This window comes from Brienomyrus brachyistius, chromosome 3, assembly GCF_023856365.1.
Source record: "Brienomyrus brachyistius isolate T26 chromosome 3, BBRACH_0.4, whole genome shotgun sequence".
In the NCBI taxonomy this organism is placed as follows: Eukaryota; Metazoa; Chordata; class Actinopteri; order Osteoglossiformes; family Mormyridae; genus Brienomyrus; species Brienomyrus brachyistius.
Genome location: NC_064535.1, coordinates 24,280,516 through 24,303,499, shown reverse-complemented (window position 1 = coordinate 24,303,499; position 22,984 = coordinate 24,280,516). Strand labels below are relative to the sequence as shown.

The 22,984-nt window shown below is 50.8% G+C and overlaps 1 protein-coding gene across 6 annotated transcripts in view; it reads left to right on the top strand.

The window, feature by feature from the left end:
* The window catches only part of erc1b (ELKS/RAB6-interacting/CAST family member 1b), a 144,646-nt gene that overhangs the window by 100,206 nt on the left and 21,456 nt on the right, over positions 1-22,984 (top strand). For 4 of the 6 annotated variants that reach the window (XM_049007309.1, XM_049007311.1, XM_049007310.1 and 1 more), the window contains 2 exons: positions 1,046-1,193; positions 11,118-11,219. In XM_049007309.1, the coding sequence (XP_048863266.1) occupies positions 1,046-1,193; positions 11,118-11,219 (250 nt within the window). Of the gene's footprint in view, positions 1-1,045; positions 1,194-11,117; positions 11,220-12,990; positions 13,060-22,984 lie in introns of all 6 variants that reach the window. The other 2 variants (XM_049007313.1, XM_049007314.1) reach the window with 1 other exon arrangement.

The window sequence follows — 22,984 nt, the reverse complement described above, 5'->3', positions numbered from 1 at the left end:
TGATGTTGTTGTTCCTGAGCTGGAATGCCTGCATTAACCGCCCACCTCAAACCTGATTGCCCCCCGCCACCAGCTGAGGGGCACTCGGGGCATTTGGAAACGTTTTCCTCATTTAACATGCTGAGGTATTAAGGAAACCTTAGGATGGCCCTTCCTACAGCAACAGGGTGGCTTCCAGCTCTTTGATGGGAAGGCCCCCCTCCCTCTCCGGCCTGCCCCCCTCAGGCCTCCGGTTCCGGTGGTGGGTGGCCACGCTGCTACCTCATTCAATGGTATAGCAAGTCAAACAGCCTTGTGGTTGAATAATCCCCCCCCACCCCACCTCGCATCTAAATAACTCTGATGTTCTGAGGCAAAATAATGGCCACTCTGTTCAGCTTGTTTACCTGCCATTAAAAAGCCATGCATAATGATCTTGGCCGTGGCAGCTGGCTTGTCCGTACACCTTGCATCCAAGCGGGGGGGGTTTGCGTACGTGTGTGTGTGTGTGTGTGGGGGGTAGGGGGGTGGGGCGGAGCTCAAAGCTGCACTGTCTGTAATCGGAGTGTGTCGCACCTATAGGTCAACGTGCAAAAGTCTCCCGCTGAGGGGCTGTGCTGCTGAAGGCTTCACTATCTCGCCTGCGTCACGTTCCGCTTGCGATGCCCCTCCAGCCTGTGCTCCCGCCCCTCCGCCACTCTGGATCTCGTCATGCGGCTTCTTGCCGTGTTCCAAGGCATCAGCCGTTAATCAGGTGCCGCGTCTGTTTCCACATCCGCTGCCAAGCTGGGGCGAGGCCCCGCGGCGCAGCGGTGCTGGGCATCGCGCGTGGGCACGGGGTAGCGGGTTCCTCACGCCCGTCCCTTTAATAGCATCATTCATTTGGCCCCTTGTGTTTTTTTTTTTTTTTTGTTTCTTTTTTTTTTTTTTAAAGACTTGTATATTTTATCGAGCTGAGGTCGTCCACCTGCGGCCGTCTGGCGTTCCTGCACAAACCGTTCTGGGTGTGGGATGGCGCCTCGGTAAACCACGCCTGCACTGACCCCCTCCCTCCCCCCTCCAACAGGCAGGAGGCACTATTGGCTGCCATCAGTGAGAAGGATGCCAATATCGCCCTCCTGGAGCTGTCGTCCTCCAAGAAGAAGAAGACGCAGGAAGAGGTGGCCCTGCTGAAGCGGGAGAAGGACCGCTTGGTACAGCAGCTGAAACAGCAGGTGAGCCTGCCTGGGTCCCTATCACGCAGTGCTGCCTGCTGATAGGCTACCCGCTGCCCTTGGGACTCACCATTGGTTATGGACTCGGGTCCTTCCAAGGCTGCCCCCCACAATGCCTGTTTCCCTTTGCACTCATTTGTTATGTGCTTGTGTGGCCTACCGCCAGGGATGGAGATACATGCTGGGGTTGGGGGGGGGCAGCACTGTGCCCCCCCTCCCCAGCACCTCCTCGTCCACCTTCTCTCTCACTGTCTGGCCTGGGAGCAATGAGGCTGATGTCTCATTTCCAAAGGGAGGAGGACATACAGGGAGGCGTAGTGAGAGAGCGCGAAAGCTAACAGGGAGCAGATGTCAAGCCACAGGGCTGCCGGGGAAGGTAATTTTAGGATTATTCAGCTCCTCCTCTCAGTGCCACAGACTGTCCACAGGCACACACACACACAGACACACACACACACACACACACGCACACAGACACACGCTGTTACAGCACCAATCCGAGCATTCACGCACGACCGAAACACAAACACGCTTCACACACACACACACAGACAGAGCAGCCACTCACAGGCCAAACAAACACACGGCCCAGCTCACCTCACTACCAGGCCGGCCTGTAAACACGCCCCCTGACGCACGCGACCACATGGGCACATGACAGGAAGACGCACAAACCACGTAAACATATCTACTTTCAGCCAGACTCACACACTTAACGTCAGAAGTCCAAACTCATGCACATATACAAAAAACAAAAATCCAAGTGAACCTTCACTCGTCAAAAATCTCCACTGACACTGCATGTACCTTCGAAATTACTGTAGCCCTTTGCTGCAAGCCTGGGGTGTCTCCCTTTCTGAATGTGTGATTGGCAGCCTGCTATCAGTTGGACCACACTCGCATTCCAGAGGAAATGGGTGTCATGGCAACAAAACCCCCCACCTCCTGCCTCAAGTGGCCTGTACATTCTCACTAACCAAGAGGCCTCTGGGAGACAAAAAGAGAGCAGACAGCTGTGGTGTGATGCACCCGGTAGAGCTAACCTCAGGCAGCCGTGGTGTGATGCACCCAGTAGAGCTCGCCTCAGGCAGCTGTGGTGTGATGCACTCGGTAGAGCTCGCCTCTTCAGCCGTGGTGTGATGCACCTGGTAGAGCTCGCCTCAGGCAGCCGTGGTGTGATGCACCCGGTAGAGCTCGCCTCAGGCAGCCGTGGTGTGATGCACCCGGTAGAGCTCGCCTCAGGCAGCTGTGGTGTGATGCACCCGGTAGAGCTCGCCTCAGGCAGCCGTGGTGGGATGCACCCGGTAGAGCTCGCCTCCGGCAGCCGTGGTGGGATGCACCCGGTAGAGCTCGCCTCAGGCAGCCGTGGTGTGATGCACTCGGTAGAGCTCGCCTCAGGCAGCTGTGGTGGGATGCACCCGGTAGAGCTCGCCTCAGGCAGCCGTGGTGGGATGCACCCGGTAGAGCTCGCCTCAGGCAGCCGTGGTGGGATGCACCCGGTAGAGCTCGCCTCAGGCAGCCGTGGTGTGATGCACCCGGTAGAGCTAACCTCAGGCAGCCGTGGTGTGATTCACTCGGTAGAGCTCGCCTCAGGCAGCCGTGGTGTGATGCACCCGGTAGAGCTCGCCTCAGGCAGCCGTGGTGTGATGCACTCGGTAGAGCTCGCCTCAGGCAGCCGTGGTGTGATGCACCCGGTAGAGCTCGCCTCAGGCAGCCGTGGTGTGATGCACTCGGTAGAGCTCGCCTCAGGCAGCTGTGGTGTGATGCACCCGGTAGAGCTCGCCTCAGGCAGCCGTAGTGTGATGCACCCGGTAGAGCTCGCCTCAGGCAGCCGTAGTGTGATGCACCCGGTAGAGCTAACCTCAGGCAGCCGTGGTGTGATGCACCCGGTAGAGCTCGCCTCAGGCAGCCGTAGTGTGATGCACCCGGTAGAGCTCGCCTCAGGCAGCCGTAGTGTGATGCACCCGGTAGAGCTAGCCTCAGCGAGCTGTGGTGTGTGATGCTAAAAGGCTTTTACCTGTAGCGGGAGGGGGGAGCAAAGGGCTTGGAACCAAGGTGTTTTGGGTGTTCAGAGAAGGACAAGAGGCCTGGATTTAAAGGAGCCACTGGTCCTCCTCCCACGAGAAGTTCCCAGACGTGTCAGAACACCGCATGATACCTGCCAATGTTCTCCTGAAGGTTTATTACGAGCACGAAAACTTGGAGGAGAAACGGTGAACAAGACCCCGTTTGAAGGCGGCCCCATAGATTCCCAGCTCACTGATTACAATTGAGACAAGCTGTGCATCAAGAGCCTGAGATTCATGGCATAATTAGCTGTGGAATGTGATTCCTCCCTAATATGCAGTGCAGACATGGTGGGCTCTCCCTCCCTCACTCACAGACATACAGACAGACACACCCACACGTATATGTATAAACTCTGCTGCCCATGAGTTGCCTTTGCCGCCTCATCATGTTTCTCGTGAGTCAGCCACACCCCCCTGGGGGGACCAGCACTTTCGCCCAGAAAGCTGTGCTGGATCATGGTGGGTGGTGACCCCCCCCCCCCCCTTTTTTTCTGCTGCATAGTAATTGATCAGGTGACTCTTAAAGGGCTTGTAGAAATTTTTGAATTTCACCCATAAGTCATCGGGTATGGGGGGTGGGGGCAGGGGGGTGTTATCTGCAGCCTGTAATGAGAAGCAGGGCTTGGGGGGGGGGACCATAAGGCTTGGGGTCGGAGTGTAGCAGGGCCCCCTCACCATGCAGGCTGGGGCCGCGTGGGGGGACTTTGGGTAGCTTCCGTGTGGGTCCTGATTCACGGCACCAGCCTCTCTCACCTTCCCGGGCAGCTCCTGCGGTTCCCCATCAATGATAATATGTATGAAATTTACGTCTTAACATGTGTAAGACGGCGCTATGCCCAAGGCCCAGGAACGGACATAATGGCCAATTGCGATACGGATGATTATTCCCTCCCCCCTCCCCACATTTAACGTCTTGTTATGCCTGCCGGTATCCTGGCGGCCCAGAGTCGTCGCTGTCCCGCGTTGCCTGGGATGGTGGTCCCCTACACCCCCCGTCTGAAGGATCACGCCCGAGATATCCCCTCTTTTCCCAGGCCCGCCGTTTGTCAGCTTGTGTCCGTGTGTGTGCTCAGGATCCGTGTGGCTGCACCTGTGACCGTCCTCGCCATGACAGCAGAGACGAGGAGTCGGTGCTGCCTGACTCAGACCCGCTCCGGGGCGGCGTTGCTCAGTGACATCCCGCCCAGCCTGACGTTGATCCAGCCACAGGATATATTTAGCTCCTTCCTCAGGGAGCGCTGGCATGTCAAAGTGCCAGACTCGCTCACTCCCGCCGAGGATCTCGGTGCTCCGATCTGCTCACCGCCCCCCTCCCCCCTTGCCTTTGGCCTCCGTCGGTGTGGTTGTTTATGCATTTGCGCATTATAGGGCACCGCTGTGTCGTGCTGGTGTTGGGACTGTAGCTAATGGAGCTGGGAAGTAGTGTCTGGTGGGAGGGAGAGCCCTGATGCTAAGGGGGCAGTGTGTGGCTCTGCGTTAGGACGCTGTGTCGGTGTTCAGGTGGGTGCCCTTAACCCCCAGCTCCCTAGGCTCTACAAAGCACAAGTTGAGGGAGGCGTAAAAAAGAATTTGCCCACCGGGACAATTAAGGATCAATAAGAATAATAATAATAATAAGTCAGTTGCTCCAGGGGCTAGATAGTCAGGCAGATGAATAGACAGACAGACAAACAGACAGACAGACAAAAACTTATAGATAGATAGATACTTTACTTACTTCCTTTGTCCATCCATCCATCCATCCATCCATTCCTCTCCTTTGGGAAATGCAGTCGGACCCTGCTTTTTCAAAAGTATATGTCACCTTCGATAATAATGTCTGATAAATAACTGAAATGCAATGTAAAGTAAGCACCCTTCTTACCTGGGGGGGGGCAGCAGGGGACTGTATGTTCTGGATCGCTTAGGCCCAGCTGCTTGCTGAGGGCAGTGACCCACTATGATTGAAGCCTAGTTGCTTTTTAGCAAGTCAGTTGGGAGTTGTATTTAAAATTACAAAAAAAAAAAGTTTGTTTGCAGTATGCTAACCTCAAGACGGAGCCCAGCGCCGGTTCCCACAAGCCCTGCAGTGGCGTCAGTAATTCCATCCGCTGAAACGACCTGTTTGTGTTGGGCCCCGAGTCTCGGTTTCTACCTGACCTCTGCTGCCGTTTAGCTGTAACAGGCCTGTCTGTTTCACGCGAGGGAGGCCTCCGGCGGGGCGTGTGTCACCACCGCCATCAGGTCTCAAGAAGACAAGGCGACGGGCATGTAGGGGGGCCCCGTCCTGCAGCCTCCTGGGTAACGAGAGAAGGAGGAAAGTAAAGCGGAAAAAAACAACCTGTTTGTGAAGAGACTGGCCTTCCGGCGGAGATTTAACAGGCTGTACAAGAGAATATTTAGGCTGTAAAAATAAATAATGAAGAGTAAAAATAAATAAAACTCATAAGGCCCCCGGGAGGCTGCCGCTAACTGTGCCTGAAAGCCTTGCGGGCCTTAAATTCAAGCCGGGCCTACAGGACCAGGACCATTGTGGGGGGAGCGTAGGAAAATGAGGGGGTGGGCAAAAGCAAACATGTCATTTTGCACATGCTGAAGGGGGTGCCTGGTGGTCCATAACCCAACAACGACTGTGTTGGAGGTTCGGAGGTGTGTCTGGGGGCGGGGCGTTAGGCACGATGGGAGTATCGAATTCCTTATTAAATCGGTAACTTAAGGCACTGACAGCCGGCCAGCATCAGGCCCTCTGTGTGCATGCGGCCAGCTAGCGGACAGATACGCGCATCACGTACCATGATGACTCATCACCCGGGATACCGGAAGCTACCACATGTTCTGTATGTGTGTGCACATGTTCTGGCACCGTGGTGGTTGTCGGTCTGCTCACAGTCTTGGTGTAGCAACTTCTACTCTGACACGGGAGGAGACGTCAGAGTGGTATGTGACTGGCAGTCTCTCCCCAAACTTGTTCTCGAAGCCACCTGGGACACAGAGGTCGCTCAACCTTAATTACAGAGAGAAGCTTCTGGAAGGTGATGCAGCTTGTCGCTCTGTCAGGGGTAGGGATCACATTTCTCATTGGAGGAACGTGACCCCCCCCATGCGTGGTACACCAGATGAAGCCTGTTGCATGTCATAGGTTCATCAGTACAAACAAGTACAGTGATCACCCCCCCCCCCCCCCAAAGAAAAAGTGTAAACGACAAATTTCTCTTGACAGCCCTGCACAAAAATGGCATGCGAGACAGCTGGGACTGGCGGGCCTCTCTCAGAAAGTTGTCTTGACACCAGACCTAAAGCAGGAAGGGCCGTCCACTCCCTTAATGTGAAAGTCACTTCCCCCTGCATGCTCCGCAGCACACTCCCACGCCCGCAGAAGGTCTCGCTGAAAAATGTGCGCCTTACAGTACTACAAAGCCAAAGACATTCATCCGCTGCCATTGAAGTCTGCCGCCATTCTGGCCCGGAGAAAGGGACAGAGACATCGTGGGCAACACATGGGAGGAGGTCAGAGGTCACATATGAATGAAGGTTTTGCCAGAATCTGCTTGGGAAACCATAAATTCATAGAACATCTTTATTTGTCTTCTTGATGTATTATTTAGATGCCTAGCGTGTCCTCTTAGCCTTGACAACAGATAATTTCAGGTTACTTTTCTTTAGCTGTTGTATAACTGGATAATTCCTGAAGCTACGTGAAGTAGCCTTCCTCTGAAGTACATAACCTACTGTGACATTCCCTGCTGCGTTTACTCAGAAGAGGATCCTTGATCACCTTCATTTTGTGATTTGCTGATGGCAAGTCATAATGAGCTTTTTTAAAGTACTTTTCCCCTCTTGCATCGGTATACTTTTAGCAATCGATGTTATTCCCTCAGCATATATAAAATGTGGAGGGGCCTCTGTTGTAGAGGAGTGAAATAATTGCGAGGATGATTAGATTAACCGAGCAAATGATTTCCACAGTTGGAACAGAAACCATAAAAGTGAGGTCAGCATTCCAGTGAATTATGGTCCACGCTGCTCTGAGATTGTGGAGCGAAGGGGAGATAAAGATGGGGGAGGGTGAACAAGAGTGGGAGGAGAATTCTGGGGTAACTGTCCCTTGGCCTCCTGCAAGAATCCGTCAGGGCTGGAGAGCGGAGAACCGGTAGGATGTGGAGAAAGCTCGTTAACCATTATTAACACCGCTCCCCCCGCTGTCTCATTAATTAATCAGAAATCGACTCCGTGTGTCCGCTTCCACTTTGCGGACTTGCCGTATGAGCCCTCGTATGCTGTGCTTCCTGAAGGGGCCTGACTCCGCACCAGGGGCCGGATTCGGACACTCTGTACACCCCCCCCGCCCCACCCCGCCACCAGCCAGAGCAGGCATCATCTTTCACTGTAAATTATATTATAGATGGATGGAGACGGGGTCTGAGAGTGAGAGAGCTCTGTAACCGAATTAACATCTCTCTCTCTCACCCTCTACCCCTGCCCCCACCCTTCCGCCGGGTCCCGCCAACCCCGCTGTCGTGCTCCTTATACTTCTCCGTCTTCTGGGCCGAATTATGGCGGACGCATGCCACTCCCCCAGGACTCCTGCCTCCTCGTGAGAAAACTCTGCCACCACCGCCGTTGCAGCACCTTGACGCCGGGCCTCCGAGTGCCTGGAGTTCATAAACCTTGCCCCCAGAGAAAAGCCCCCACGGTTACAGAAGTGGGATCCGGTTTCCCCGCTCCGCTACTCCGGCTCGCCCCGTCTGCCCGCTCCTTCTGGTTTCGTTTATCGACCCGACGCCTTTCCTTCCAACGAGGTCTCTTAGGCTCCCTGCTCCAGAATTTGGCCTGTCTCTGTCGCAGGACGGTGTGCGATGGCACGCTCGCGGTTTTGCCGGGTTTCTGGCCAAAACACACTTGGAAGTTTTAAGGCGCTCGCGCTAACGAAAGTAAGTGACGTCAGTGATGGAGTCAACAGGACTCGTTGGGGTCAGAGGGCACAGATGGGCGTTTTGTAGCAATTTGTCCACGTCTGCATGCTCTCGCCTTCACACAGCATGTCGCCACCCAAAGTAGGGAGGGCGACGCGCAAGGGCTCCTATTCAATGCCGGGTTGCATTTCAGGCGCGTTCAAATTTAAGTAATCTTCACGTCCACCAAACTAGCTAAATTAGCTAAATTAATGGGCTGTGTGTCTGTATGTTAGCAGTGATCAGTCTTAGGAAAACGGCAATTGCCAAAGGCAATTATGAATGCTTTAATCGGAATTACTAAGTTTTTAAAAATCAGCATAAAATGTATCAAATCTGCTCTTTACTGTCACTTTAAGGAATTTTGGAGGCATGACAAAGAATCTTGAAAACGAGCTAAGTGTGTTGTGTTCCAGACGTTTTGGATGAGGGAAGTGATACACAGGAACCACTTAGTAGAGTGTAACTCAGACCATTGAATTGCAGTGATCTGAATCGTGCTCGTTTTAATTGTTTAACAGCGAAGCCGTTACCACTAACAGCAGCTGCTCCTTGCCGGTTAATGAAGGCACATGGTCAGCTCTGCCAGTGACCAGCGCCTCCATCCCCGCAGACGCGAACATGAGTAAAACTTTTCCGAAAGTTACTGGAGCGCCGAACGCATTACCGCGGCCAGACCCAGCGCAGCGTTCCGTGTCACCGGCAGCCGGACTGCTTGGCTTGCTGGGGCTGACCTGGGCGCTCTGGAAAAGAAACGACATGGGTGTGTGTGTGTGTCTGTTTTTTTTTTCTCTTTCAATTTTTTTCAACGTGTGTTTTCTTTTCCGTGGTTCAGTGCATCATCACCAGCCAATAGAAACGGACGACTTCTGCAGGTGCAACGCGGCCCAACTTTTGGTGCCGCAAAGGAAAACTGTTTGTTTTTAGTGTTTATTTTAAGCAAGCTTGTTTTTGACGAGGGTTGGGGGGTTCGCCAGGGTTTGGCGGGGGGGGGGTTAGACATAGGCAAGCGAAAGCGTTCCTTAAGCCTACAGCCTCTCAGCGGGCCTGTTCCAACGCTCGGCTTTACGTCTCAAAACTCCCAGAGCTTAAGCCCCAGACTTCCAGGGACAAAGCCCGGATCATGGCCCGGGTGTACAGGGGAACCAGCAGAACATGTGGAACAAATTGTCCTAAGTCACGCTGTCTTATGTGAGGTGGGGCTCGGGGATAATGATGCTGAATTTTTAAAGGTAAATTTACAAGCACATAGTGCCGTAACGTGTACAAGACGTTCACCTCTGAGTTCCCAGGAAACTCAGTTCCTGTTAAGCTTCCGGAAGCGTGCTTCTGCCAGATCTTAATCTGGCTCATTGGGCTGATTCCCTACCCCGCAGGTACGGTAATTGGTACAGGGGCTAACGCCGGCTGAGTTGTAGCATTACAGCCTCTGCTTAGCGGGCATCGATGTTGCGAGTTGCTTTCCCAGCTGTCGGGTTCGCATACCCACCTTCCCTCCCCCCCTGCCCAGACGCATTTTCTGTCCATTTAGAGACGCAGTAGGTGAAGCTATAACCTACGAGTCAAGGCAGATGTGATAACTGTATTAGTGTTGGAGTTTTTAGAGTTGTTTTTTTTTTTTTTTTTTAGTCGTAAGTGATGATGTATCCACACATAGCCATTGGTCATCTCTCCGATACTCCCGGTCACTGAAGATTGGGGGTCTGTGTAACCCCTCCCTCAGGGCCATCGTATTATCATCTTTCCCCGTCTCTCTCGCTACATGCATCTGTGTGTGAAGCAGCAGCCCTCTCAAAGCCCAGAGGTCCTCCTTCAGCACGCTACGATGTCCAGCCGTTGGTAGTGTGTTCCCCATTGGCTGGACAAGCGCAGAGGGCGCGAATGAGCGCGAGACACTACTTCCTCTCTGTATCCTCGGTGATCATTGGTCAGAGTAAAGGGGCCCCTGAGGTAACAGTCAAAAAGAATGATGGCATCCTGCCACATGTCACCATATTGGTTCCTGGAGTCACACTGTGCCTCTCTGTGTGCCCTCCCTCCACCACCCCCCCCCAACCTTAGCCACTGCAGCCATTTCCCGCCAGGTAATTAACAGCGATAGCTGCCAAGCGGCCAGCGTTAAAAGTCATTATGAGATTAATTTCTGTCTGCCGCTGTTTTCCCTGCATAAGTCTTATCTAGTGGACCGTATAAGAGCTGGGAGTAGGACCCCAAATCCCAAACCGGGGGGGTAGATTAGCCTGGATGGACCACTGGGGTATGTGGGTTTCAGTTTGGGGGGGGCGAGGACGGAGCAGGCAAACTAAACAGAGGGAGCCCAACCTATCACATTAAGGACTAGATTTCAGAAGGATATTCTGTCTTTGGGCAAAAGGATACAGCTTGTGCTTTAATATATATATAATATACATTCTGTTCTGTTTCTTTCATATTGATTTATTTAGTTCTATTGCCGGGTCAGATTGATGCCTGCTTGCCAATGAAAACGTTCCACATTCTCTGGTGCATTATGGGTATTAACCAGGGGTAATTTGGATTTTATTGCTGGAGGTGGTCCACTCTCTCGGCAGCTAGCTGGTTACCACGGTGATTCTTGGTGGATTGTTCTTGCAAATAAGGACTGGCAGTTAACGATTACTGATGCCCTCCGTTGTCTTTGCTCTCGTACTAATTTTTCAACGCAGTATTACTCATGTATGAAATTTCTTTCTCTACCCCTAAAGCCTAAAAGCCGCACAGTCGATTTACTTTTAAAACGGGTCGTATTGATTCCGACCGGCGGCTATTTACCTTTTATTTTAACTAGGACTCTGTTACGTTTTGAAGTGCCCAGCAGGCAAGTTGGTTTGTCGTATTGATACGTGCATCTGGCTGTTCCTCACCCATGCCAACTTTGCTCTGCCCCCTCCCCCTCCCTACAACAGACCCAAAATCGCATGAAGCTGATGGCCGACAACTACGAAGATGACCACCTGAAGGCCTCTTCGCATTCCGATCAGACCAATCACAAACCCTCTCCAGATCAGGTGAGAGCCCAGCTGACCAACTGCATCGCTCGATTTCGCAAAGGCTCACTGACATACACACACAGCTGGTATGTCATTTGTCTGCCGTTTATTTTTCTCCTTCACTTCTTTCTCACTTGCGTTTACCTCCTTTCTGTGTATTTTATCTGTCCGTTTTTATGCAGCACTTAATATTTACTTCATTTCTGAAGGCCATGTCTTGATTTTAAATATGTAAAATTATTACAGCCAGGGCTACACAACAGGAAGTTCCATCTTTCACAACCTGTAAAACACACAATATGCAGCTATAACATCTTATTATTTTGCATTGGGGTGTGAAACTGTTTACTAACAAATTAGGCCTCATCACTTTTCTGTGTAAGAGTATTTCAGTGCTCAGTGTATTGCGCCTTATAACTATACTGATATTGTGCTATAAGATAAAGCAAGGTATTACAACACAATATTAAAGCACAGTATTAAAACACAGTATTACAACACAGCACCGCAAGTTAAAACAGAATAGCACAGTGCTCAACAGAGCACTACAGCCTAACACACATTATAAATAAGTACTGTGTAAGCCATAATTAATGTTTTATGCTTTTGCTGCCTCAGGTGTACTATGGATCCTCCTTAAAATGTGGTGCTGGGCACCTTGGCGATGATACAGTGCCTAATGCCCCATAGACTTGAAGTAATCTCACCTGGCAGCCCATCTAAGCAGAGCAGAGAGGAGCCCAGCTGGTTCTTCTTGGCCTGAGCAGTGTGGACACGCCTCCCTCTCAGGGTTATGTGACATTTTGTGGGGGGAAGACGGATAAATCGTAAGACCCGGCGCTGCCGAGCGACCGGCCAGACCTCAGAGCAGGCGGCCTACCTCTGCCAGCGGGCCGAGCCGCACTCGTTTCACGGTGCAGTACCTCCGACACCCAGTGCCCGGAGATGCGGCCACACGCCCTCACCACCAGGGCGGTGTGTAGCTCAATGGGTTATGGGATCTGTATCTGTGCCTGGAAGGCCGTGGGTTTGAATCCCTATAACCCTATCACCACTGGGCCCTTGATGGAGGCCCCTAACCCCAATGTCTGCAGGGGTGCCGGCTGGGCCTGCTCTCTGATCCTCACTTGCACATCATTCTGGACCAAAGCAACTGCTAAATAATTGTAAATGTCGGCCAATCATGGAAGTACCTCTCTTTCTACAGGCCAGTGGCATTGCTGGCTGTTTGTTCTTTTATACTGCAGCACTGAAAGTTAGATTACTTTAGCATGCTAGCCTTTTGACTTCTAAGGAACTTCTAGACGGGATAGTCCTATCTCTTTCTCTCTCTCTCTCGCTCTGTCCATCTTATTATCTTTTTTGACATATTAACAACTAACAGGGACAGAAGACAACGGCCGTGATGATTGTGTATACTGCAAAGCCTTTTGTTTTCATTTTGAGTTCTCAAGGTGACGATCAGGTTGTGTCCCTACATTTCCCAGGGAACATATTTTCCTGTTTGCATGCTGTTCTGTTCAGGATCTTGGATGCTCTGAGGCTCATTTCAAAGTGAAGCCTGTCAGTCTCAGAGGAAGGTACCTTTGACCTAATCGTATTTTTGTACTTCAGCTTGCTGTGTCTTCGTCCACTTTTAACCGAAATAGTCCATGGATAGAGAAAAGCTTAACTGTAATGCAACATGGCATTCCCTGACATTTGACTTGCGTCTTTGTCTCACACTAACCAAATTCTCCTTTCAATCACATGCTGCACTGGGCAAACCTTGTCATCTCTCAACCAATAGGATGATGAGGAGGGCATTTGGGCATAGCCAATCAGATGCCCTTCTTTTGCAGCCATTTTGTTCAGAAGGGTGAGCACGTTTTTAAATGGAAGTAAAGCCGGATTCGCCGTTTGATTGGACATCTTCATCTGTCATGAATTTTACCTGCCTTGCTGCCCATCTGTCTAATCCAGTTTATATTGTCTTATGCATTTCTTTTAATCCATTCTTCCATTTCTTCTTTCCAGTTGTTGCACAGCACTTGTGATGTTTCCATCCTGAGTTCCTTTAATTATTTCTTCTTTCGGTGTTTTTTTTTCCTTTTGTTGAACCTTAGTTGAATTTTATGCCTTTGCATTGTTGATACAATGAGCTTGATTCTGGGCCTTAAAGCAGGGTATGCAAATGACCAGCAAGGTTACATTTATAGATTAATTCCAGGTTTCAGAATAATGCACAGTGTGTTTGAATGATTCTGCCCATTCTGGCCTAATACCAAGACTTCCTACTGTCACCTAGCATCCACTCACCATTACTCCTTTTTGGACCAATTCCTGTTCTGTTATGATCTTCATTTTCTGAAGAGGAAAATCAAAGCAAAGCAGCATAATGTGCAGGCCTCTTAAGGAAGGTGCTGTCATCCAGCGCCTCATATCAGTGCTGAAATAACAGCGTTCTCGTGTTGCCCCCCTGCACTGACACTCCTGATGGATGGTTCTGCACGTGGAACGGGTGGGGGGGGGGGGGTCGCACATGTTCCCCTTTGGCAGCCAGTCCTACAGGTGCTTCCCATAAGTGATGCAGCAGAGACTAACAGACCTCTCTCAGCCCATTAACATTACATCCCGAGCATTTTACTATGATTACTATCTGACACCCACTACAGTTTCATACACTTTGCCCCCCTCCCATGTGGCGCGGGGGGATAATGTCAAAATGGACGTTACACTGTGTCTAGATGATCGGGGCAATCCCAATCCCCCCCCCCTCTAGGTGTTCAGGCAGTTTAATTATTCTTGAGTGGTATTCTTGTTAATCCTGCTTGTTCAGACATCATGCCACTGACACCAGAGTCGTCTTGTTCTTTTGTACTCATACTGCCCTGGATGCTGTTTATTTGTAAGACCCTGTTTCTGGCCCCGTACATCTCTTTGCTGTGTGATGGTGATTCCTTTGATGATTTTTTATTTATTTATATACTTTTTTGTGCTTTTTCTCTCCTCCTCTGCTGGGATGGCTTAGCATGCCTGTCTGTGTGCTTTTGGCGGGCCTCGGGCCCTTTGTACATGCTTGGGGTGTCCCCGCCGAGAGCTCTGAATTCCCCGCCCAGGACAATCGGTGCTGTAGGTCCTTTTTACTTTAACCTTCTGGCCAAGGTATTGTGCTCCTGTTTCATAAATTATTCAGTTAACTGTGAATGATGTGGGGGGGGCGCAGTTTTCAAAGAAGGTCTCTCTTGTGTTCTTGGGGAAATTTCCCATCTTGTCACAGTCATGGTGGAGTTAGTGCGTATCAGATCTCTCCCAGTCTACTCCTAACGCCAGGGAGCTCTGGGAAGCAAACTCTGTAAGTGCCGGAGCGCCTGCGCTCTGCTTTCCGGTTCCGCAAACCGCCGCTGCCCCGTTAGCTGTCTGGCAGAAGCAGGCCGCATTTAAACATCATTATCTAGTAGAGTTTAATAAACTGCGGGTTTAGGAAAGGCTCTAACTGAGTGGGAGCTAGCCAGACCAGGCCTTCTCCAACTCGCGCTTTCTTTGTGGCGCGAAGAGATCCCGAGAGGTTTGAGATCGCCGCTTGCCAGTATTCACCAGTAGGGGGTAGGAGTGAGCTCAGTCGTAATGGCGGGTCTGTGTCTATTTCTGTATCTGACAAAATGCATGAACTGATGAGTTTCCAACCCAATTGCCAGATTTTCTTGTTCTTAAATCTAGCATGGCGAACATGAGTACAGTCACACACAAATATCATCAAAAATAATTAAATGGTAACACAATTTGTTGCACTCCCCCTACCGCCTCCGGTATTTTTTTTTTGGGTTAAGTAGACATTACAGAATGGTTGCCTCACGTCATTTGGTGGAAACGGATAAAATAGACCTTGGCCTTCGCTTGTCATTCCTGGGGTCAGTTTGTAGTGCCCTCAGCAGACAGTTACTCGCCCTTGAACGCCGCCCATAAAAGGGGGCCGCCCAGGACTGCCTGAAGTAATAGCCTCCCCCAGGACCTTTAGGAGGGCCTGGTGGCAGGAGGGGCCTGGCCAACGGGAAGGACAGCAGCACAGACGTGAGCATTGGAGGCCTGATGGTCAATATGCTTCTTTCTGGGCATAACATAATGAAGCGTTTGGTCTGGGTTTCCTTTAAAGACTCACATTTTTGTCCTTAGAATTTACCCAGGAGGGGAAAAAAACTGCATGAATTGTTGGATTATATTGCGTGGAGGATCACAGATGTCTTGGGTCCTTTGATTTGTGCTGTTTTTCGGTGCTGAGCAGCATTCGGGACTCGGGGTACTTCGGGAATGAAGCGATTTAACCCAAGTTAAGTTGCACTTCGAAACTCGGCCCGATCTCATTGCTTACTCGCCGTTCATTGGGCCGCATACGTTGTGTGTATAAATGTAGCTGATGTATGATGTTTGCAGTTGTGTTTTGCGTGTCAGGAGGAAGACATTAAGATGTAAAGTCTTTATAGATTGTGAAACCGCAAAAAAAATCGTTTAAAAACATGCTGGAGTTCAACTAAAATCCCCCTGTTCCCCAGTGTATGAATAAATGACTTGTGTAAGTAACAGAAAAAACCCAGTGTGAGCATTAAAGAGTGAAGGCAAATTCGGGGGCGAGCCCAACAGCTCTAATGCTCCCTCTTATAAATGGTTCTGCGATTTGTTTTGCACTCCGCTCTGAAGTTGTCTCAGCTCGTCGTTTAACATCTCAGACGTCAAGGGCCCGTGTCAACACCTCCTTCTTTGATGCCAGCATCTCCCCCACCCCAACCTTCCCTCCTGAAACCGCTGGCACGTCCCGTCAAGGATGCGCCCGGGGCTTGTTTTCGCCGGCGCATAAAGCCCCCCCCCACCCCCAGCCTCTTGTTTTGAGTGCGACGTGCGAAGCGTCCTGCCTTCGAGAACCCCCGAAAGCCACAGGTCGGCTCCTCTCGCGGGACGCATCACTCAAGAAAAATACATCTTACCGGCACATTAACATTTCTGGTTTCTCCCTTGGATCCCGACGAGCAGTAGATGCGCCAGCCAAATCCAACTCTGTTTGCTTAGGTTCTATCAGGCCGAGCTCACAGAAAATGGGCTCGATAGATGCAGCCAGCCGCTGTGGGGAACAGGCCCCACTGGAAAAAGCGAACGGCCCCGTCGAAAATAGAATTGTTTGTTTTCCTATCAGTTCGGGGCGATGGGACCGAGGATTTTGCTCTCGCAGATTGACCTGCAGGTGAGCTTCAGCGATTTAGGTGCCTTTTAATTCGCCACGCTGTTTTTTGGCACTTCCTTGGATTTTTAAGGACACATTATTGGCCGCGAGACCTAAGCGCAGCTGAGCTCCCAGCAGAGTTTCCCCCAAACACTTTGAGTAAGTGTTACGTTTAATACGCGCGGCCCTAAACGACGCCTGTGTGGCGATGGCGGAGGTCAGCTCCGGGCTGCGGGACCCTCTCCTGGACCTGGAGCTGGAGCTCTCGGCCCTCACGCCAGCGCGTTCACACTGGCCGCCTCTATGTGTTAATGGGCTGCTTTTAAGCCAGAGGTACGTCTCATTTTTTGGACGTGCTTCTCAAGTTAGGAGTGGGGGGTGGGGGGGTTGGGAAGCACTCATAATGTTAAGTAATGGTGTGGGACCACAGGCTGTGGAAAATCCTGACAAGTCAAGACTATTTTAAGAGAAAGACCCCTGATAACAGGAGAGTTTATTTCCAGCGGTTTTACATGAAGCAGAACAATATTCCGGGATGCTTGTGTTAAATGAGTCTATCTGGTCCCATGCAAGGTATAGTATCCATCTGGAAAAACACTAGCAAGCCAGACTGTAAGGGCAAAATGAGAGGAAGGAGAGGCCGGCTGGTTCCTCCATTTGGTCTTTGGTCTCGGGGAAAAAAAAAACAGGGACCTCTTTGTAAACGCAGATTGGCGGGCATGAGAGCAACTGTAACTCCAGCGCGGTCTTGGTGTCATCAAGATGAGCCCCCCCCCGCTTATGATATGCCTCAAGAGAATCTGCATTTATATGCTCCCTGGCTGTCAAGTACGTGCTCTCTTATTACATTTGGCTCCAGATGATGTCATAAAAATGACATGTGCGTTGTTGTATAACTATATAAAAGTTTTGGTGACGAAGATGCACTGGATGCTCTGAGGCTCCAGTGCATCTGGAGCGGCATCCATACTCGTTGCTGCCTTTTCACTGCAGCACTAATGAACTCTCCCAGCACTACGATAGCCCCTGGCGCTAATGGATTCCAGACTTACGCCCGGACGGGTTGCGCCGAACCGGGCCGGCCCCCAGGGCTTTTAGCTGGGGCCGCCGCGTGATTTAGGAGTGACAGGGAAAATCCGTACTTGCCCGGTCCCTGGCTCCCCTGTCCAAGTGTGATCCTAAATCTCTCAGCTCGTTTAGCGCCTAAGCGGCCAGGGGCGGCAGGGGCACCGGCTGCGGGCGTCTCTGAGGGAGCGCCCACCAGCCCGCCCGCTGCACTCTCCTCCCGGCAGCGAGGCTCTTCAATGGCCCTCAGTGTTCGTGTCACTTCCGCACTGAATGAACCGTCCCCGCACCTCCACTCTCTGCCTGTCACGGTCCTGCCTGCCTCATTTCTCTCTGGGCCAGCTTTGGTTTTCTCCGGGGCCTTTGGCTTTAGGCTTCCTCTGGGTGGGAACTGGCCGCCCTTTTAAAACCAGAATGCATGTCCCCATTGGCATATTACTCTCATTATTCAAACATTTTTGGACAAACAAAGAGTCGTCATCCTGTCTAAACGGGCTGAAAGGCACTTTAATGCTTACAGTTCCATTTCCTCTGCTGAAGGCTCGTTTGGAGGGGTTTTTAGGGTTAGGGTGGAGTGTTCCCTGAGGCTAACGGCTGGCACCACGCCTTGTGCACAGATTACCTTGAGTTTGGTTTCATTTCAGGAGGGATGGTGGGGTTGGAGAGACCAAGTTTGAGGCTCCAGAACAGTTGAATGCTAAGTGCAGTCAGTATAGGCAGGTATCCATGGGTGTGAAGCGGCTAACGATGTTGCTGTGGGTCGGGCTGCTTAAGCCGCCGATCTGTGTTACCCGCGTGATGGTCCCTTCGCAGGGTCTGCTGCGAATCCCGCCCCCTCGTGGGAGGTGTGGGGGGGAGGGTGTGTGTTGTTACAAACAGACAGTACTAGGGTGAATATGTCCATTTGACAGCTTCCCGTGGTTCAGTGGATGTATATCCATGGTAACCTGAACTCATCAATCGTAAATAAGAAATGGTTCTATTTGGTAATTGTATTATTTGAGTGAAACCAATGAGAATTTAGGCTCTAGTGACAATGCAGTGATGCTGCACTTAATTCCTTTCTCGTTGTCATGTGAGTCTGTTAGGGTTGAATCACCATCAGTAGTCTGTGTTCTTTTAGTGTTCTAGTATTTATTTTTTTATTGGCTTTTTACTGTTATTGACTCATTTATTTTTTATTATTATGAGTTATGACCATGTCAGTACAGAACAGTCTCTCTACTGGGGGTCTAGATACTTATATAAATAAGATATTTAAAGTTATAAGAGGTATAGCAAAGCACCATTTTAAATTGTATATGCCGCTATGTCACGAACGGCAGAAAATATATTACTGCCATCAGCCCCATTCTTTTATTTTCTTAACTTTCAATTAACGCACCACGGTGTTCATTATTCAGGTTCTGAGCACCAGTAGGTGGGCGGAGGGGATTTGGAAAGAGAGCAGGCAAGTCCACTTTTCAGGCTGGTTCTGCTTGCTCCTGACTCACCACATTTGTGTTTTAAAAAAAAAAAAAACCTTCAGAAAAGCCTTCGGTGTAGAGATGTTGGTTGGGAGTCACTCATCTTCTCGGAGGACGCGGTTATGTCAGTCAGCTCTCCCAGCTCCGGCACTTTCCGCTGGACGGGGCAGCTCGGACGCGTGATGAAGTCCAGGGCCCCCCTCCCCCCCTTCACTCAGCACCTCACAGCCGTCGGCGAGTCATCAGTCCCAAATGGCCAGATGTGCAGCGTCTGTGTGCCTGACGTCTGCCTGCGTGTTACTGCGTGTGTGCGCGCGTGCACATGTGCAGATCCCTTGCACCTACCGTGACTGACACTGGCGGCCTGCCTCCAGGGACCCTGATAAGTGAGTCTCTTCTGGCTCCTTCTGTTAAGCCTTTCTCTGTTGTCAGCCTTAGACCACACTGTATATGTCCTCGCTGTCTTTGGCAGGTTAGCAGATGTTAAAAGCGTGTTTTTTTTGATCTGGTCATTCAGCTTTGCATTTGTTGTAAATCAATCAGGTCGAGTGTTTAGCATAATGACGCAAGTCTGGGCCCCTCCCACAATTCCAAGCAGCATTTTTTCATCCAGTTCCTTAACTATTGCACCACAGCCCCTCTCCCCCTCCCGTTTCTTACCCCAGAGCCCTGGTTTACTGCATTTAAGCACCAACCTCATCTTTTTCCTCTGTGGTTCTGTCTCCGCTCATCACCTTACCCAAGTGTTTGATTGGCGCGTGCCACTTCCTTTTTCATGAAACCACTGTCCCTGGTCTCAATGCTCCGTCAGCCACAATGACATCAAGAGCTTTGCATTCAATCCAAGCTTTTCCTCTGGGAGTAGAAGTATTTTTTTCTGTCTATTTTTTCTTTCCATCCTAATGGCTGTTTAAGAAACACATTGGGGTATTAGATAAAAAGTAGGACGTAGAGCCCTAAACATGAAAAGGGTGCTGATTGGCCGAGCTCATCGATCTGTGCCAACGAGGGAAATGTGTAAAGATCACGTGTATTCTGGTCATCACAAGGTATGAAGGATTGCTGCAGGAACGCTCCAGGAGTAGCTAGAGTCCCCCAGAGATGCAGGACGGCCAATAAGGACTTCAGCCAGAAGAGTTTTCCACTAGAGACAGGAAGAGAGATTACAAACTATGGACTGCAGGTCCAGTAGCGGTTGCTATGGCAAATGGCAGCTCTCAGAATGACTCACCTGTTCTCAATATCTGTCCTCCTTTAACCGAAAAGGACCAAATCCCCCCCCCCCCCCCCCCCCGCCAATGCTCCGTACATACATGCAACAGCTCATTTTCCCACCCGAGCTGAGTCTCAAAGGCTTTAAACACGAACAAGGCTGCCAGGTAGCACAGTTGTGTGTCGGTGGCCTCATCGTCGTAAAGTTCTCTGATGGGGCAGCAGAGTTTGCTGGGTCTTTCCTGAGTATGACCTCATGGAGAATGTAGTAGGTCTCTTCAGGTACTTCTATACCTCTCCATGAACAGGACACTGAGGTTTGAAGAAAAGTCAGTTATTCTCCTCCCTGTCTTTGCCATTGCTGGGCCTTTCGCAGTTCTGCCGAAGCTGCTGCCTCATGAATATTCATGCGTTTCTGCCAGATCACGGCTTGTTTGCTCCTGATTGTTATAACAGTCAGCATGCTTGTGAAATCACGGTTCGCCATCTATCATTTGGGATTTAAAAAATGCGTTGCAGGCCCTCTCGTGAATATTCATGGCTGCGTGCAGGGGTTTGAGCTGCTTGGAGGAGATATGAGGAGGGCGGGGTAGAATGAGGTCAGTCCTGCGACAAACCCCTCACCACCCATGTGACTGACAGCGCTGACCTGCCCACTCTCCACTGAAGAGTCATCGGGTTGCTTATGATGATTTGATAGTGTTAACCCCCCCCACCCTCACAAATGCAGTAGGCAGCCTCCTTCAGTTCAGGGGGCACTTGGTGTAGGACAGGGATGTTAAACCTCAGCTGGTTACATGGTGTCAGCAGTTTTAGAGTAGTGCTGGTGGTATGTAAGCTAAGAAAAGGGTGGTTGGTGTGCCGGTGTATATTGTCCTACCTAAAGCTCTGCTTAAGCCTTCTGTGGCATGTGGGGTTGACTGGGAGCTGGGAGAGAGCAGAAATGTGGGCTGCCTGGGGGTGTGGGTTGAGAAACCCTTCAGTAGGGTGCTTTCAGGTGGGGATCTTAGCCTCCGTGTCCTCTTCTCCGCTGCATTAGTGTCGTTTTGGGGATTCCAGTATCAGAAAACCTGGATGAAAGGATAGTCCAGCATCAGAGTGGGGTGAATTTGAGGGTTGAAGATGTGAGCTGGGGAAGACCATCACGTCACCGCATATGAGATTAGTCCTCACCGGCCTTGTTAAAAATGACCTTCGAGTTGAACTTGCCTCCAGTACCTCTGAAAAATCTCTCTTGCACAGAACAAGTTTGCGTGATTGGCCCAGCGTGATGGACATGGTGTGTTTGGGCCCGTACCGTGGCCTGCTGGGATTGCATCGGCGTATGTAGCGAAGTGGGAGCCGAGACAGATCGGCCCGCGGACATGCTGGACGTTCATACATCGATACGGCGGGGCTCGTCGACTCCCGCTGGTCCTGCTCCTCTGGCACGGCAGGGAAAGGAATGTTCAAATCCGATCATTATTTTGGCCTTTTTAGTGCTTTCCTGAGTGTGATCCTCTCTTAGGCAGCCGTGCACGGAATTTGCCAACGTCCGTGTGTCGGGTATCTGGGGCGGATTCCTTGCAGCTGCCTCCCATGGCATCTTTATCCCCATTCGCCGTCCAAGAGAGCACGCTGATTCACGGCGCGTTCGTGGGCTTCTGACGGACCGCCTCGTTAAGTCACACGCCTCGCAAGGAGAAGCCGAAAGTGCGAAGCTGTGCTGAGGTTTTTTATAAGCGCAAACTGCACAATTCTTCAGCCCTATATGGGAAGGGTATTTTACTGAAGTTTCCTTTTCCTTAATAGAGAGATTCGTGGGTTGAGTCGGCATGAAAATTAGAGCCTCTTTTCCTGGCTTAGACGAGAGTGCCGGCATTCGATGCCGTTACACGATCAGACTAAGGGCAAACATGCTCTTTCGAGGCGGCTGCTTGGGGATTATTTTGAATACTGGGTTAATACTGGCATGAAATATATAAACCAGACTGCTTTGAGTTAATTTCTTTCTCCAACATCTTGTAGTTAACTATTACTTGACTTGGCAGTCTTAAATTTCTGATTGGTGATGGCCTGGAAGTGGTCACACAGGTGGCCTAATCATTTAAAGAGCTCTAGAGCTCTGGAGACTAAAGTTGTGCAGCACGCACCAAGAATGGAAGTGACCACCTCCCCCCCCAGTCAACAGCTCCGTGGCTTGGATCATAGCCAGTGTCGTCCAGTCAGTAGATTTGTGGGCTGGCACATAACCAGTGTCCCTCCAATCAGCAGGCCTGTGGGTTGGATTATGTCCAGTGGTCCCCAGTCAGAGCCCCAGTGAATAGCAGAACAGCAGGTGTCCTGCCCTGGACTTTTCTGCATTAATTTGTATCAGTACAGCTGTTCAGGAGATATTCACCTATGTGGCTGTGGCTGTGTCACAGGCCTCTCCTGCTTCCTTCAGGTGTGGACAATTAAGGAATATATCACAATCTCTTCCATAAGATTTCCCTTCAGTTCAGACCCAAAAACCCGTAGCTTTCGATATAAACCGCCTCACTCACACGCACCATTCACCCAACCACACTGCGTCCTTTAAAATCCGTTGGCCTTATTCCTGATGTCCTCACATTGCCTTTGCATCCTGTCGTCATTATCATATGTAGGTGACCTTGAATTGCGTAACAGAATCTCAGGGAGTGTGCATCCCTCCCTGGGTCCTTTGAGCCGCACAGGATCCGTTTTTGATTTGTTGGGACACCAATGCAAACAGGAAGTGCTGTGTGCTGGACAGGAAGTGCACCTGTGGGGTTTTCCCTGGGGCCTCCATCAGAGGCTTAACGATGGTGCACATAGTGTTTATAGAAGGAGGACTTGGTAGCAGTCAA